An 18,977-nucleotide genomic window follows, 5' to 3' on the forward strand; every position below is an offset into this window, starting at 1 on the left:
TTAGTTAATAGGGCTTCAGAAAATGGAGAATTTCATCACTTGTAATAAAACAGACTGAATAATGGGGCTGTCCTTGCTGCCATTTCGCACTGTTTCAACTATGAGGAATCTAATTTCATTCAGCTCACTCACTCATATGGCCTTCTCTCTTATGCATCTAAAAATTGATCTATAAAAAGGGGTAAAAAAGAAAAAGGAACAAGTCTCCCACTTCATGTTTTTACATTGTTCCAAACAGAGTTGTATTGAGGGCTGCAGCATGTGGTGGGTATGGATAAGATACTGCAAGTTTGAGCAGGCGACTCTTATTCTCACCGTGTGGTTGACTTGGAGGAGACGCGGTGCCATTTAGGGAGAAATAAATTGCTGTTACATCTGCTTCAGAGTATGCCTGAATAATTTCATATATGCATATTTAGACTGAAATTGTTGATCTAAGAGTGCTTAGACTGTAGCTTGTATTATGATTTATTAACTCTCTGTGACGTATTTACTCAACTCTTGTCATGTCCGTGTTAATCCTGTGAGTCGGCAAATTAAGAAAAAAAAAGGAGACTCGGCTGGTGTTTGATTAATGTGCTCTTCTGTGTAGCTTTACACTCAGTTTTAGATTCTTTGTAGAAGTACAAACATTAACAAACGACCTTATGTTTGTTTCAGATAAGCTTGCAGGTAGCACAAAGTTATTGGATTTAACACTGTAAAGAAAACTAGTGAGCACAGATGCTCCCACAGAACCATTAATCTTATGATTTAATACTTGTCACAAATATGTTAGTACATTTATTTCAAATTGTTTCAGTTTGTTATTTTATTTTTTTTGCAAGAGTTTATAGTTTAAAATTGGAAGTGTGAGAATAGTCTGAGAATCCTAGGGGATGATAAATATAGAGGATCCCTTGGGAATGCTGCAATATGGGCGTCTTTCTCGACACTATACACTGCTATGCACTGGCTGTTGTAAAAGTCACATTTGCAGAGTATCTCTATAATAAAAGCATCAACCACTGACACAAATAATATTCCCAGGAAAAGCAGGATTTGCACGGGCTAATGTTCATTTAGGTTAACTGTAAGGTAGCAGAGCATGAAACGGTGGTCTCAGCTAAGGCTGGGGACTCCAAACGTGTTCTTTTGCTTTGGGATTCACACTGATGCTCAAATAAATACTCTTACCAGCTTGATAAATGTTTCATTTCATGTGTCTAAAACGGTGAAAAAAACATCAGCTGATAGGAGATTTTTAAGTCGCCAAATATAAGATAAGATAAACTTTAATATCAGTAATGGTCTTAAAACTTGGTCAGGCTCTATTGTTAACACATGATCAGACTCTAGACAGTGTGCAGTGTTTTCTGTTATTATGTTGTGAAACAGGAAATGCAGCACCTCTGTGCATCTTTCGAGTGGTAAATTAAAGCTCTACTCATCAGATTGGTTGTTACAGTAAAGATTGGAGATCTTGGCCTAGTTTTAGAGCTTTAAAGTGACCGAGGCCAGGAGATAGCTGGCAGAGTTATTTTGGGGATCGGAAGAAGTCAACATCTTATACCCGGTGCTGACTGTGAGCTGTCTTTATTCTCCTCTGATCTCCTGCTGATGTTTCCAGGACACACTCTCTGTCCCGTCCTCTGCCGAGCTCCTGTCTCTACAGTAATCTCCCCCCCCCCTTCTTCCACTTTCAACCTCTCATCATCACCAATTTCTTTTTTTCCACCACCCTCCACTTTTTTCTCCCTGCTGCTTGCTCACTTTGCTTTAAAGCTGAGCTCACCATTATTGCTCTTTCCTACCTTGACTTCATGTTATCATGATCATTTCTCACTAAGTAGCCTTCATTCTCAATTTATCTTCCCTGTCTACTCCAGATTTCTGTCAGTCTTCCACCTCTGTTGACTTATTTCCACCCACTTATCGCCCCTCAGCACTCCTGTGCTTCCTAAACATTGCAGTCATATTTCCCCAATCCATTCTGATGCCTTATTCTTGTCTCTCATCAAACTTTCCTCATTTTCTTCCTCTGCTGTCAGTTTTCCTTTCTGTCTCTGCCTCCCTACACTTCCTCCTCCTACTCCCTTCTTCCTGTTGCAGTCCTTCTTTTTTTTTTCTTTCCTCCTTACTGTATCTAGGGCACGAGTGTTGAGCAATCTCTCCAAGCCTCTGACAACTGGATCAATCGTCAGTCCCCTGATAATAACCTACCATCCACCATCTGCACTTTCCTGCCCAAACGCTGTCTGCCACTGAGCACCTTTATTTTCTCAATCCCCTTGTGGTTGGTTGATAGTTCAGAAATGCACTTTGTTCCCCTGATAAGGTGGAATCACGCTATCAAAGAAAAATAGCTTTTGTGGTGTGTGCAGACGACCCTGCGCGGGTATCTGTGGTACAATCTGCACGGCAACTTTGGCATGAACAGTGCCATCCTTTGTGACCGCAACGAGTCACCCTTCACCACTCGTTCAATCGAGGAAAAGCGAGTTAGCCTGTGTCTGTGTCTGAGTTTCCAGACTTGTACTGTATCATTACTGTCATGTTGAGACCGGTTAAAGAGCAGCCTAGTCCCTCGGCAAAAGAGCAGCAACTACATACACTTACTAGTTTTGCTACAGAAACGGTGTTACTCATGAGAAATGGCTAATAGCTACTAGGGCTGCCACAAACGATTATTTTGATAGTCGACTAGTCACCGATTATTTTTGCGATTAGTCGACTAATCAGATCATCATCCACTGGACGCAAAACTACAGCTTATTGCACCAGCAGCATCTGCTCTTATATAACTATCATTAGCTTACAGCTTTAAGTGTTTATTCTTAGTTAGCGTATTGTCTGTCTTGTCTTAATGTTGGTTTAAAATGGAGCACTGTAACAAAAAATAATTTCCCCCAGGGATCAATAAAGTATTCTGATTCTGATTAAGGTCTGTGCTAACTAAAAATAAAGACAAGATGATTGTTTATTAAATTTTAATGAAATTTGCGGATTGTTTCGGTGAAGTTTAATAAACTCCTTGCTATCTAAAATATAACAGGACACTGGAGTATATTCTGGAGCATCTCACACTTCTGATAATCAGCTGTCTGCTTGACGTTTATTCAGCTGTGTAAAAACTATAACTTTAATCTCAGCCAAACTGATTTACTCAGGAACAAATAAAATACTAAAAAAAAAAGCCAAACAATAACATTTTAAGTTATCTAAGTGACTCATATATATTTAACCTGAGTAGCGAAAGATGGCGGTGGGTTTGAAAACGATTTGCGGGGAGTCCGGTGTTCTCACGGCGCTAGTGAGCCTAGCCCCCGGCTCGCTAACGAGCTAGTGGGTAACAGACGTCTCCGAAAACGTCGGAGCGCTTTTGAAAATATGTGGTGTCCTGATAAACTGAGCCGATATTTGAGGTTTACACAGCTACATTCTCGCCTGAAAATATGTTAAACGTTTATTTTGTGACCCAGAAAGAATAATAAGAGTAATATTAAAACTAACTAGCTACCGCCATTGTTGGAAACTGCGCTGGGCCGCGCTATGAATTCTGGGACACAGCTGCTTCTTCTTCTTCTTCGGGGTTTAACGGTAGCTGACATCCTTGTACATGCAATGCTGCCATCTTCTGTTTCAGTCCGTTATTACACTCTTAAATCCTGCCACTTATTCCTGCGTCTTTTGTGATCTTACAAAGCTTCAAACGACGCGTCGACTATTAAATCAGTCGTCGACGATTTTGATAGTCGACGTAATCGTGACTAGTCGACAAATCGTGGCAGCCCTAATAGCTACACTGCTTGTAGGATAAGCATTATGGTTGACATGTCTCAGATTAGTACAGAGCCATGGTTTCACTTTAGTAAATACTTAATAATAATGTATGTAGATGGAGAGGAAGAACAGCTAACATCAGCTACATGAGGTTTAGTGATGATACTGAACCACAGTCGGCTTACTTTGTCTTTTTTTTAATGTATGAACACAAAATATCCTTTCAGGAATTTTTCTTCCTTTTTCAACCAAACCCAGTCAGTGATCTAATAAATATGTCAGTCAATAATAACTGCTACCACAATCTGATTTCATGCTTCGAACAGAACAAGTAGTTTTTCCCAGATCAGCGGGGATCATTTAGGTTGGTTAACTTCCAGCAGCTGCTCTTTGCTCCGTTACATCCTTGCAAATCTTGGTGCTTTTTGTTTTTATTTTAATTCTTATAGTCCTATTTTGTGGGCGCTCTTGATGAGAAGTCGCCCACCTCTCGTCTGATGGCTGAATGTGAGGCTGCAGAGATAAGAGATGTGGCGTTTGCATTTGAGCAGCTTAAAAACAGCTCTGATAGAGGTGAAGGAGACTGAACTGTAAACGGTGGATTCGACATCAAAAGCGGTAGCGCCGGGTCACAGGCGTGAAACGTCTTTCTTTGAATCCTTTGTGGATTATTAAGCAATCTGAACCCATCACAGGAAAAAGAATGCAACTATACCGAGAGATTATCCTGCATGTAAATACTTTGAGGTGGTGTTGCAGAGAAAGGTGTGATTTTCAAAAAAGTCTTTAGAATTGTATCTTTTCATATCAAAGTCAACAGTGTCTGTCGTGGCTGAGTATTTATCGAGATCTTCTAGGGTCTTGGAAAAATGCTGTTTGCTCACAATCCCCGTGCAAAATAACACAAAGTTTCAAAGAAGAATGGTGCAGGGGAATTTCAGAGCATTAGGTGTAAAGCTGCTGAAGAGCTTTCTGCACAGACTGAAGACTGAAGTAACCAAAGAGGAATTTTCTCACAGTTTGGGGGGGAAAAAACTGACTGATTAATCAATATCGAAAAAAAACAAAACACTTTGCAGTCCTAAATACATTAAAACTTTCCAAAAAAACACCACTTATTATTGTTTTTTAATTAAATTTGCTGTTTTAGCTGTGCGTGTGCTGTAGTGATGGAAAAATCACACTTCCATCGACTGTTGTCTCGTCACTTGTCAGGTCTTTTGTTGTCCGCACATGTACTGCAGGCACTGTGCACGCTTTCAAGTGTTCGTCTCACACACTCGGTCATGTACACAAGCGTGATTTACACAGGCGTATTTCTAGCCGCATGTCATCCCCGTCTCCAGACTTATTGCTAAACAGCTAGGGAGCCCGAGCGGTGGAGGTGGAATCTCGTCTATATTCCCTGCCCATCCTTTATTGATGGCAGAGTAATCACAGGGCCAGAGTACAAATCCACTTACTCTCTGCATTGCCTTAAGTAATGGATTTATGAGTGCATTAAAGAGCCGTAGTCATCCAGAGGCCCCTGCCAGACTGTCTCTCTCCTTCATTCTCTTCCTGATCGACTGTCTTTGAGCCTCACTAGGCCTCATCTGCTTCTGCTTTCTCAGCGTATGTGATGTGAGATCTCTCCGTCTTCTGATTTCAATTGTCTCCTCACTATTGGCTCATTTTCACCCTCTCCCATCTAGGCCTGGCTTTAAGAGCTCTTGTGTGAGCCATCACTCCATTACTCTCCTTTTCCTTGACTTTTTGACCCTTTCTCTTCTTTATCCTTGGAGGAGCCTCGATTAGAAAACATTCTCCTCGTTTTTTTTTGTTGTTTTTCTGCTGTGCACACCAAAGAGTAAGGCAAAAGCAGAGATCATTCTTGAACCGCTCGCTGCTTCGGGGTCTTGAAATGAAGTCGGAGCTGAACTATAGTGACACAAAGGTGATCCAGTGTCAGAGGTGGCAGTGTGGAAAGTAAAAATCATCCGAGTTTCTACTTAAGCTCTGACTGGAGGAGATGCGGGGATGCAAATAGAGAAGTTGCAGTATATCAACTTCTTCTTTCACTCTGTTGTTCCCTCATACTGCTCCTCTATTCCTTTCCACACTGTCTTCTCTCTCCTCTCTGTCCTCCTTATTAAGCTCAGTGTGCAGAGACACAGCCGTACTGCACATCCCAGGAGAAGCTCGTCCTAGTGTGTGTGTGTGTGTGTGTGTGTGTGTGTGTGTGTGTGTGTGTGTGTGTGCACTCTCTCTCACACACACACAAACAGCAAGGAACATCACATGGGTAATAATACAAAATCCAGGGTAGTTAAAATGTTAAGCTTCTGACCAGTGATTGATTTTAAAGTAGGCTCATTGTGATTGATCATTGAGAGTATTAAAAAAGGGAAAAAAAAGATGAGCCATTATATAAACAGACCACCAGAGGAGTGTATTAAGAGACAGACTCGGATTTAAAAAGCTTCCAGTAAACTAAAAATAGCACGTTATCAGCCAGTAATCATCAAGTTCTTAAAGAAGTCAGTCAAATGAGACCAAGTGTCTTTGAATAAATGTTTTTTCTCCCGCAATTTTGACTTATTTATCTGCTGCACCCACCCCACTCACTTCCCATTACCACAGACTCCTCCGAAGGCGTGTCCCTCCAGATGGGCAACTCCAAAGACTTCATCCTCAGCTTGGACCTCAAGTTTATCTCCAACGGCAGCGTGTCTGTAATCCTTGAAACCACAGAGAAGGGCCCTCCCTTCACAATCCACTACGTGACCAGCACACAGCTCATCGCCTTCAGAGAGCGTGACATCACCTACGGGATTGGACCGCGAACCGCTTGGAGCACTCTGACCCGGGATCTACTCACCGACCTCAGGAAGGGCGTCGGGCTGTCCAACACAAAGGCTGTTAAGGCCACAAAGGTCCGTTCAACTCAAAGCGCTGGTTCAAAAAGCACCTCTGCTCAAATATTTGTGGTCTAGTGACGATGCACTTGCAGCTGGGATAATTAGTTGATTAGTTGAACTGGCAGCTCTCATTTTAAAAGCAAAAGTTCCACAAAAAAACCTTTTAATGTACTTTTTGTACATTTTTCACTACTTTCTCACATTTTATAGAAAACAGTCCATTAAGGAAGTATAGTTACATTTATGGTGATGTATGCTTTTCATTATCAAAGCTACTTACAAGTCTTTGCCACTTGTATTGTGTCAGAGGGTTTCTTTGTGTTAGATTTAACTCCATGTATGTGAACTAAATACTGTTATTATTTGGCTTTATGAAGACTAAATCTGCAGTGTGTTGAACTCAGGAATGCCAAGTCCTAACTCCCTTCATCTACTGTCTCTTTTCAGATTATGCCCAGACGTGTGGTGCGATTAGTCCTGCATGGGCGTGGATTTGTTGACAACATCACCATCTCCACCACTGCGCACATGGCCGCCTTCTTTGCCGCCAGCGACTGGCTGCTGCGCAACCAGGACGAGCGAGGCGGATGGCCTATCATGGTCACCCGTAAACTAGGCGAAGGCTTCAGACCTCTGGAGCCCGGCTGGTACTCGGCCATGGCTCAGGGCCAGGCCATGTCCACCCTTGTGAGAGCCTACCTCCTCACCAAGGACCAGGCGTACCTCAACGCTGCCCTGAAGGCAGTAGGACCTTATAAGGTGCCTTCAGCACAGCATGGGGTCAAAGCTGTGTTCATGAACAAGTATGACTGGTATGAAGAATACCCCACCACACCCAGCTCCTTTGTGCTCAACGGCTTCATCTACTCCCTGCTGGGGCTCTACGACTTGACTGAGACAGCTGGAGAGAAGCTCGGCAGGGAGGCAGGGCAGCTGTTCAGCCGCGGCATGGAGTCGCTGAAGGCCATGCTGCCGCTCTTTGACACCGGGTCTGGGAGCATTTATGACCTGCGTCACTTCATGTTGGGCACTGCGCCCAACTTGGCTCGCTGGGACTATCACACCACACACATTAATCAGCTACAGCTGCTGGCATCCATAGACAACTCCCCCATCTTCAAGGATGTGGTCAAGCGCTGGAAAACCTACTTAAAGGGGATTCGTGCCAAGCACAATTAGACTAAACTCCAACCCACACACTATAAAGGCTGAGATGAGAAGAAGATCGATATATTCTGTGCGACTGAAGGAATGAATGAGCGGCCTATGCTCGCGTGCACGTCCTCGATCTGGTTGAAGTCCAAAATCTGAAGTATGAGTTTAATCAGCTGAAGCTCTCAATACTCTCTCGTGTGCTCTGTTGCAGGTTTTTTAATTTCTGCAACATCCACTGTAGCTCTCCTCTGCCTGTTTCTTTTCTTTTCCTTCACCTCTTGAGTTAGTGTTTGTAGTTATGCACAAACCTCATTTCAAAGTGAGAGTGTCTGCATTCAGGAAGAAAGTGTGTATGTGTTCGTGCGTGTGTGCGTGTGTGTGTGCGTTTTTAAAAAGAATATATGACATTGGTGAAAGATTAAAAACTCTGTGAATCACATTTCAGACATTCTTCGATGCATCCAGCACATTTTTCTTCTGCAATTGTATTTTTTTTAACGTCATTTCAGATTAAAGTTTATTAAAACAAACTGTATATAACAGAATATATTATAAATTATTTGAAGGAGAACGTTGCCAAAAAACAAAAAAGCGCATCTTTTCAATATATAAGAAGCATTCGAATATTTCACCACAACATTTTTAATGCAAACCCTTCAATACTAAACAGTTTTAAATTACAACGCAGGACTTTTTTTTTTAAGTGTCTCACATTTAATGTTTGGTTAGAGATGTTTATTAGAGAATTCATCCCTTTGTGGAAATGCTAGAAAATCAAACGTTTTATGATTCTGTCTAAACACAGATTAATGTTAGCCAATAATTATAGTATTATGTCTTTAGTAGATTTATCTTTTCCCCTCTAAAGTAAATGTGAGGCTTCTGTTAAGCTGCTTGAAAGCTGCTCTGAGTAATAATCGAGCTCGTTCTCAGTAGCAATGTGATTGTTCCTGTGGTATTCACTGAGATAAATCAATGCAGCCCTGCAATAATGCTTAAAAATGAGGAAGTTATCATAATTAGCTGTAGCTTCTGTAATGTTGCTACCTGTATCCGATGGTCAGGCAGTGATACCACCGTGTAACCGTTTTTGTTCAAGGTTGCAACTTCACATATGATTAACTTTGAGTTCAGCGTGTTTATTAACACATGTGTGTCCCATGTGAGAAATCCCAGCTGGCTGAATTTAAGACCAGGATAAATGCTCGCTTCTTTTCAGCTGCACAATCTAAAGTTTTGTTTCAAAAGGAAAAACTGTGTTTCCTACTTACACGCGTGATCGCAGGCCTGAACGAGGCTAAACATTTAATACTAGATTAACCAAGAGGCATCAGTTAAAAGGTGATACTAATGTGAAACTTTAAATGCCAAACTCCAGCTCCCCACGTCATTGTTATAATTTCAGATCTGTGTTTTTTGCTTGGTGTGAATATCAGCACCGTCAGTCGTAGCCACATTTTAATTCATTCTTGTGCCCACCCCCCTCGTTCCCCTCCTCCTTTTTGACCTTTTCAGCTCGTTGTTTACTCGGGAACTCGTCTGAAAAGCCTTTCTTCTGTAACTCATACTTGGAACATGATAATTGCAGGATACAAGCGTAGGTGGTGTAGATGTCTCTGTTGTGTATTGGAGGAGATGAACGTGGGCAGCAGAAGCACAGCTGCATCTCACTACAATGTTAATTCACACCATTTAAATAGACAATGCCAGGAAGTACTAAAGCTGGAGGTAAATTCCTGACGAGCATGCAAAGGCTCGGTCCCAGCAGGCTCTCGTTGCTCCTCTCAGCCGCTGCGAGTGCATGAACTCGGCGCTTTTAATCTGAGCGCTGCCCTGTTGACCACCGAGCGCAGAGAAAGAGGCCTGCCTGTGCTCTAACAATTCACCCGGCTAATAGGCTGGAGAGCCTGTTCACGGTACAGTCGCTGCTCACGGATGAGTCAGCGTTCACCGGCGTCGTACTCACAAACAACACAAAGCGGAGCCCTCAGCAGCAATGAGGCTTTCATTGATCCAGCTTTGAAGATTTAAAGAAGCTGCAGATTGGTTTCTTCTGAATCCTGTTTAAAAAAATATATATATAACGCCAGTTTTTTGAGACAAAAATCGTTTTCCCACAAAGCCAGCGTTTCAGGTTGTTTGAGTTTGCACTGGCAGGACAAAAATACATCCAAGTTCCCTTTTTCCAAACTGATTAACAAATCCTGACTTCAGTAGAAAAGCAGAACACAATAATGCACATTTTTAAACATCAAGTTTAATCACAAAAAAACGTTTGGTTCTCAAAATAATGGTTCTAATGTGTAAGCATGTCTCTAATCTATTTGTTATATAACCCTGCTTTGTCATTTATTGTTTTTGTACTCTTGTTTTAAAATGGAAAAATTACAACTGTGTCCAATAAAGAGGAAACCTTATAACTTTTAACATTTATTTTCCATCAATCTTTTTTTTTTAATGATGATTATATTCATTTTTATTCATTTTTCTCCTTTATAGGTTGTGGGAATGTTTATACCATAAAAGATGTTTGAGATCTTTGGGTAATCTGTTAGGGTTTTTCTTTTTGTTGTTGTTTTTGCTGATTCTAGTTTTCTTTACTTCCTGTTGGCTTTTTCTTCCTGTAAACACTTGCATAATTTATACACGACGAGCAGAAATATGTCCGTTGAGGGCGGGGGTGGGGAGGGGGGGTAACGTTCAGGAGTAGAAGTCTTTGTGTGAGAATAACGAGCTCCATGTTGTTTATACCAAAGTCATTGATTCGAGGTGTATTTGTATATTTTTGTGCAAAAACCGACTTCCATTCAGCATTTTAATGATGTAAAGTCTCCTTGGAGATGTCATGGAGAGACACTGCCTTTTGAGAAATGCTACTTTTTCAGATGTAGGTTGAGTAGATATGTAAATGCTTATTGTAAAAGGGGTTGTGTGCAACTAGAGATTAGTGTTTAGTAAGCTACTGTTTAAAGGGAAATGAGCCAATAGCTGCAGGTTCTCCTTGAGTTTTTTTTATTTTATTTTATTTAATTTTATTTCTTTTTTTCCTCTGCAGAGAAATAAGAGTTTTTCTAGTTAGACAAAAGCACAACTGTCGATTATCGTCACATGAGTTTAGTTGTATTTCTCTTTTATGGATTACTTTTTTCCTTTTCAGGACAATGTGCAACGCCTTCATTAAGAAAGCTGCTATTGTTATTCACTGTGTAACAGGTATGAGAGCTTCTTTCTCCTCATTTCAGTGGTACCCTCTCCTCTGTCTCTACACTCCTTGTTTCAACACGTCAGCAAATGGCCACTGAGGTCAAATGTGATTTATGCAATAAAATGTTTACTGGGGTCGTGACACTACGAGAGACCCAGAGTTGTTGTACAGACTTTGCAACCGAAGCACAATGTGCAAATGCTACCATTTTTTTAGTCCAATGAAGAGAGGTGTTTATATACAGAGTAAATCTTTGTGCTTTAAGGTTTTGCTTTTTAAAGATGTAAAAAAAAAAAAAAAAAATCAATAAATAAAAGCATTTTTTTTCTTAAATTCCTGATTTGTTTTGTTTTTCAGAGGTTTGACATGAACACAGCAGCCTAATGAAGAATAGATAAAGAATAGATATGTCTAATGAAGCTATAGATTTATGCAATTATCAATCAGTTGTCGATAAATGGTGATCGGTTTTAGCCATTTATCAGTTTCTAGATTTCTAGAAAATATAAAAACATTTATTGGTTGTAGCTTTTCATTTCTGACACTTTTATATTTTTTTCCCCTCATATTTGATTAACAACTGAATATATTTGATTTGTAACGTAAAGATGGCACCATGGACTTCAAGAAATTAGAACAGTGGATCCATGGAAATCAGTAGAGATGCAAATAAATTAAGTTATTATATTAAAAGTTACAATTTCAATAATTGAATATTTATAATTATATCTTAAGGATACATCTAAATTGTATTCTAAGGAGTATTATTTTGCAATAGAAAATGAAAAATAGAGCCTGCAAACACTTGCTGACATTCATGTTATTTTGGCATGTTGCCTAGACTAGCACACCCACAGCAACAAGATTGCCCGACAGCAGCAGCTTTCTCAGCAAGTTCGTTCGCTGTGCCGTCTCTTACAATCTCAGGAGCAGGTCGGGGAACACAAAGAACCACCAGATGCACGTCTGATCGACGGTATGTGCTAAACAAGCCCAGCGCACACCGAGAGGTTCCACGTCCATACAACAATGACTCCAAATGATTATCCTACAGCTACACTGGGGGGGGGATATGATGCATTGTGACCACAATAATTTGGGGTCAGTCTGCTATTGGTTTCTGGATAAAAGGGGTGAAGTTGCCAAATACAGTGATTAACTGTGATAACTCAGGGAAATCGCAAATCTAACGCAAGTAGAACCTGTCTGACGAAAGCGAAGCAGGTTAAAAGATCCTCAAACGCATCATCTCACAATCTAAAGAAGCAGCTCAGAAAACAAAGTCAGTGACCTCTATCATCTGGAAAGGGTGACAAAGTCATTTCTAAGGCTTTGGGACTCCAGTGAATTACAGTGAGAGCCATTATACACAAATAGAGAAAAAGACTTGGAAAAGTGGCCCATCAGAGACACTCCCAGAGTGCATCAACGACTCATCCACGAGGTCACAAAAGATCCCAGAACAACATTAAAGAAGTGCAGGCCTCACTTCAACCAGTTAAGGTCAGAGTTTATAATCCAACAATAAGAAAGAGACTGAGCGAAAATGACAAAAAAATCTTGATGATCCTCTGGGAAAATACTTTGGAAACTGAGTCCTGGTACATGTGGTGTAAAATTAACACAGCATTTCATAAAAAGAACATTATATCACCAGTCAAACATGGTGGTGGTAGCATGATGGTCTGAGGCTGCTTTGCTGCTTCAGGACTTGGACGACTTACTGGAAATCGAACTCTGGATGGCTCAAAAAAGAAAAGTCAGGAAGTCCAGAATTAAATCAGATTAAGACACAAACCTTAAACACGCCCCTCGTGTTTGAAAACTCTCCACAGTGACTGAATTAAAGCAATTCTGCAAAGAAAAGTGGGACAAAATTCCTCCACATAATTATGAAAGACTCGTTGCCAGTTACTTGAACACTTGATTGCAATTCTTGCTGCTATAACTGGCGCAACCAGTTATCAGGTTTAGGGGCAACTACTTTGTCACATAGGGACAAGTAGGTTTGGGTAACTTTTTTCCCTTAATACATGAAATCATCATTTAAAAACTGCATTTTGTGTTTTTGTAGGGTTTTTTTTATTTTTTATCCAATATCGAAATGAATTTGATGATCTGAAACATGTAAATGTGGCATATATACAAAAAACTAAGAAATCTGAAAGTGGGCAAATACTTTTTCGCAGCACTGCGTGCCAGCATGAAACTAATTAAGTTGGAATTACTGAGTCGCAACGAAAAATTCTGTTCAGGTGAAACCAGACCAGCGGGATTGATTTGATCATCAGTGTAACCATTTAGTCCATCACTCAAGCCTGCACCCCACTAATGTCATTTCTGCCTGCTCGGGTCTAATGACAAACCCTCCTGTATAATTTAATTGTGCGCCTCATAATCAAACCACCTGCTCTGCCATCCTCTGTATTAACATCTCTAATTTCTGATTCGCTGTCATCAGAGAGGGTTGAGTGGCTTTTAACTAGTTCCCAGTTATTCCAGATATACTCCAGTGCCAGATTGTACATGTCAACTGGCTCCTCTCGGTACTTTGAGTGACACTCCACACCCGATCAGATCTTTTCCTTTGAACGACTTTACCTGACGCCTCTGGTAAAGTTGCTGTTTGTATCAGAGCTCTTTCGAACATTTCTAACTCAACTTCACACATTATTATGGGTGACAGGCATTTCTGACTGTATTATAGAAACAGTTTATCCATACTGAACACGGTCTCTGTGAAACTGCTGGGAAGGAAAACAATCCTGATTAATTATTAATCCTAATTAGGCTATTCTGATCCAGTGAAAAAGCGCAGACACCTGAGAAGGACTGTATCTCCTGCCACCCGCTTGCATTTTTCATTACCTTTTGGCATTAATACAATCCACCCATAATTTCTCCCTCACTACCCCACACGTCACATTCCTCCTCTTTTCTTGACGCTAATGATGTTACTGTGCCTCCTGACAGAGAGTCTGTCTCCCAGTCCTGTAATTAGCCCTACATAAACCCGATAAGCTCGGCCTCTTCACGGCCTTTGTATCAGCCTCTTCTACCTCCTCTGCTGCCATTCAGATGCCTTTGAGATGCCCATGATAAAATTACAGTGAATACTTGGTACTCTGGCGCCCAGAAGCCACAGGCTTTATAGTGTCCATAAATTTACCCACTTGATGAAATTAACACACCGTTGAACCCTGCGTTATTGGATTTGTTTGTGTGTTGTCTGGGTTCTCAGGGGAGGTGGGAAAAGAAAAGAAATGGAGGTGGAAATATCGAGCTGAAAGAAAACAGAAACAGTGCAACAGTGCAACTTCAAAACTTCCACGGAGTTTGTAGTCTTTTACACGTTGATCGAAATACTTATGTATATGCTGGAAACAGCACTCGGAGATTCTGGTCCATCTACTGATATCCTAAAGGTGCTCAATTGTCATGTTCAAGAAACCACACTGAGGTGATTTGAGCTTTGTGTCATGGTGTATTAGCCTGCTGGAAGATGGGTTCACTGTGGTCATAAAGGGATGGACGTGGTCAGCAATACTCAGGTAGGCTTTGGCATTTAAATGGTGCTCAGTTGCAACAAGTCAAAGTTTATTTCTATAGAACAAATGCTGTACAAGTTTGCAACGTATACACAATACACAGTCACTAAATCAACAAAAAATACAGTAAAAAAGGCCGTGTTTGCATAATAATATACAAACACTAGGCTCAAAAACAAGCAAGAATAAGCAGGTTTTTAAAAATGCTTTATGATGTTTGAGAGACAGCAGCTCTCATGGAAAAAGGGTAAGTTGTTCCAAAGATTAGGAGCCACCACTGAAAAGCTCCAATCACCTCTGCGTTTAAGCTCGAAACAGCTGCTTAGTAGACCTCAGTGCTCTGGTAGGACTGTAGGGTGACAAACACTCTGTCAATGACGGGGGCCCAAACCATTGGCACTCTTAAATACAAGTAATCGAGTTTTAAACTCGATCCTGAAATGTCTTTATGCTCAAACATCCAGGTAAGGTAATCCCAAAAAGTTGAGTCTGTTCATCTGGACATTTTCAGGAGGAGAAACGTGTCTCGTTACTTGTTTCTCGCTACATCCTGATGATCAGAAGCAACTTTTTGGATAGATCCTGAAATGGAGAAAGAAAGAAAATACTTGCAAGAAAATACCCCCCACATCATTACACCACTGGACAACTGATAAAAGGCAGGACAGATCCAAGCTTACGTCCACTTCCAATCCCACTATCTGAATGATAGAGCGGATATCAGGACTCATCAGACCAGGCAGTGTTCTTCCACTCTTCTGTTGTCCAATTTTTGTGAGGTTCTGCAAATTATAGCCTCAGTTTGCTGTTCTTAGCTGGCAGGAGGACACCCGGTGTGGTCTTCTGCTGCTGGGCATCTGCTTCAAGGTGCGATGTGCATTCAGAGACGCTCTTCTGCATACATAACTAGTGGTTATTTAGGTTACAGGATATTCCAACCATGCTACGTTCATAGTTATTTAATTGATCTATCAGGCTACAACCAACAACCAACGAGCTTAGCAAGAAGAATTCATGGGTCTGGACAGCTAGCTTAGCCCTTCCAATATGCTAAATCTCAACCTTCTATGTATTAACATGTTTCAGTTTAAACTATTTTGTAAAAACTGAGACAATTAAACACAAAATAACACATATAACACATCCCCGTAAGCCAGCTACTACCAGGTTGATTTTCCTAAAGAATCAATCGATCTGCTCTCTGAAAGAGAAGAAACACATGTTCCAAACTGTTGAAGTTCCTTGAAGTCCTCATTAGCTTTTACCTACTGTTGTCAGGCAATCTGTTTCTCCCTGCGCTCTGCCAAATCATTTCCCAACTTCACTTCTTATCTGGTTTCATTTGTGCTATTGAGCTGACGGTGTGTCAAATTCAGCTCGGCCTCATCCTCGCTACTAAAAGAACACCAGAGACAAAGAAGAAGTCATTACTGTAGAATGAAATGAATCTACTGTTTCAGTTTCTAAGCCAGGTAATTGCTTTATTTTTTGCTCATTTATAAGAAGCTGACAGACTTTGGTTTACGCAGCCGAGAGAATAGAAGCCTTCGCTGCTAATCAGCAGCTGAGTCAGGTATGAAGATGGAAGCTGGTGGAGAACAATGAGGGGATGGGGTGACGGCAGGGGGTAGGGTAAACAGGAAAATGATGCACTGATGTACAGAGGGGGGGGGAAGCAAGTGTGTGGTGGGAGTGTTTCTAGACGGAGCGAAGAAGAAGAAGCTGTGAAGGTCTGAAATTCAACAGAGGGAAGAAAAGAGCGCCTGGAGTCTAGCAACTATTAATAATGTATCAGGGGGCTGTCTGCCACACATGCTCCTCATTTGGAGACACAAACTACACCTCATCAACCAAAACACCAGGGAGGCAGCAGAGTCTTTGAGCAGCTGCAGCACAGCAGCCCGATTGGTCTCTTTGTATTCCCCGACACTCGCACAAAAAAACACAGAATCAGCAGAACACAATCGCTACTATTATTAAAAATGGTAACTGTGAAGCAGGAAGATGATTGTTTGATTGTAACATGTGTATCTTGCTATGTTATTTGTACTTGTGTGTATTTTTTAATGCCAGTTTGCTTATGTGTAGCTGTGAATTTTATAACCGTGCTTGTAAAAACATGATGTATTGTTACAGGTTTAACTCTCTGTCACTTAATAAAAATAGTGGCACCTCCATCAAATACAACAATAAAAGCTGCTTTCATGATAATTTATGAGTAGTAGTAACAACAGCAGTTAATCTGTACTACAAGTGCAAGATTAAAGTTTTGAAACTATCTCGTAGCATTGCTACTTTTACTTGAGCGAAGGACCATCTTGTTTAAAGGCACCAAACATTCTGATGTTGTAGTTGGTCAGTGTGTGTATTATAGGTACTTTATAGTGTTGTGCACCCTCACTTTTATATCTGGCTTCGGATGTGGAGCATTCGTTCTACATCCGAACTGAAGGTTTTAGACATTTGCTGCTTTTTCACTCCATTTTCAGTGGTTTTTGATTTTGTTTGTGACACTGATCTATGACTATCAAAGGAACCCAGCTAAAGGGTTGAGCCAGTGTTGTGTACATACAGTGGGGCAAAAAAGTATTTAGTCAGCCACCGATTGTGCAAGTTCCTCCACTTAAAATGATGACAGAGGTCAGTAATTTGCACCAGAGGTACACTTCAACTGTGAGAGACAGAATGTGAAAAAAAAATCCATGAATCCACATGGTAGGATTTGTAAAGAATTTATTCGTAAATTAGGGTGGAAAATAAGTATTTGGTCACCTCAAACAAGGAAAATCTCTGGCTCTCACAGACCTGTAACGTCTTCTGTAAGAAGCTTTTCTGTCCCCCACTCGTTACCTGTATGAATGGCACCTGTTTGAACTCATCATCTGTATAAAAGACACCTGTCCACAGCCTCAAACAGTCAGACTCCAAACTCCACCATGGCCAAGACCAAAGAGCTTTGGAAGGACACCAGGAAAAGTATTGTAGACCTGCACCAGACTGGGAAGAGTGAATCTACAATAGGCAAGCAGCTTGGTGTGAAAAAATCAACTGTGGGAGCAATCATCAGAAAATGGAAGACATGCAAGACCACTGATAATCTCCCTCGATCTGGGGCTCCACGCAAGATCTCATCCCGTGGGGTCAAAATGATCATGAGAACGGTGAGCAAAGATCCCAGAACCACACGGGGGGACCTGGTGAATGACCTGCAGAGAGCTGGGACCAAAGTAACAAAGGTCACCATCAGTAACACACTACAACGGCAGGGAATCAAATCCCGCAGTGCCAGACGTGTTCCGCTGCTGAAGCCAGTGCATGTCCAGGCCCGTCTGAAGTTTGCCAGAGAGCACATGGATGATACAGCAGAGGATTGGGAGAATGTCATGTGGTCAGATGAAACCAAAGTAGAACTTTTTGGTATAAACTCAACTCGTCGTGTTTGGAGGAAGAAGAATACTGAGTTGCATCCCAAGAACACCATACCTACTGTGAAGCATGGGGGTGGAAACATCATGCTATGGGGCTGTTTTTCTGCCAAGGGGACAGGACGACTGATCCGTGTTAAGGACAGAATGAATGGGGCCATGTATCGTGAGATTTTGAGCCAAAACCTCCTTCCATCAGTGAGAACTTTGAAGATGAAACGAGGCTGGGTCTTCCAACATGACAATGATCCAAAACACACCGCCCGGGCAACAAAGGAGTGGCTCCGTAAGAAGCATTTGAAAGTCCTGGAGTGGCCTAGCCAGTCTCCAGACCTCAACCCCATAGAAAATCTGTGGCGGGAGTTGAAAGTCCGTGTTGCTCGGCGACAGCCCCAAAACATCACTGCTCTCGAGAAGATCTGCATGGAGGAATGGGCCAAAATACCAGCTACTGTGTGTGCAAACCTGGTAAAGACCTATAGTAAACGTTTGACCTCTGTTATTGCCAACAAAGGTTATGTTACAAAGTATTGAGTTGTATTTTTGTTATTGACCAAATACTTATTTTCCACCCTGATTTACGAATAAATTCTTTACAAATCCTACCATGTGGATTCGTGGATTTTTTTTTCACATTCTGTCTCTCACAGTTGAAGTGTACCTCTGGTGCAAATTACTGACCTCTGTCATCATTTTAGGTGGGGGAACTTGCACAATCGGTGGCTGACTAAATACTTTTTTGCCCCACTGTAACCTGCTGGGGCTGGGGAGTAGCGGAATACATGTACTGGTGTTACGCATTTAAAATACAAAATATGAGTAACTGTATACAGTTACCATTTAAAAAGGTGATATTCAGAATACAGTTACTTTGTTGAAATAAATGGATTACACAGCAGTCTTTTCCTGTTTCATATGTTAGGCTATGCCCTCCTATTTTTGGTTATTATTAGAACAAGGAGAATCAAAAAGTACCAGTTGT

At 41.2% G+C, this 18,977-nt stretch overlaps 1 protein-coding gene across 1 annotated transcript in view; it reads left to right on the plus strand.

Annotated features, from left to right (window-relative positions):
* The window catches only part of glceb (glucuronic acid epimerase b), a 74,751-nt gene extending 66,402 nt beyond the window's left edge, over positions 1–8,349 (plus strand). The window contains exons 5-6 of the mRNA XM_026162849.1: positions 6,385–6,677; positions 7,110–8,349. Coding sequence (XP_026018634.1) covers positions 6,385–6,677; positions 7,110–7,841 — 1,025 coding nt within the window. The 3' untranslated portion in view covers positions 7,842–8,349. The remainder of the gene's footprint in view (positions 1–6,384; positions 6,678–7,109) is intronic.
* Positions 8,350–18,977: the final 10,628 nt, after the last annotated feature.

This window comes from Astatotilapia calliptera, chromosome 1 (assembly GCF_900246225.1).
Source record: "Astatotilapia calliptera chromosome 1, fAstCal1.2, whole genome shotgun sequence".
In the NCBI taxonomy this organism is placed as follows: Eukaryota; Metazoa; Chordata; class Actinopteri; order Cichliformes; family Cichlidae; genus Astatotilapia; species Astatotilapia calliptera.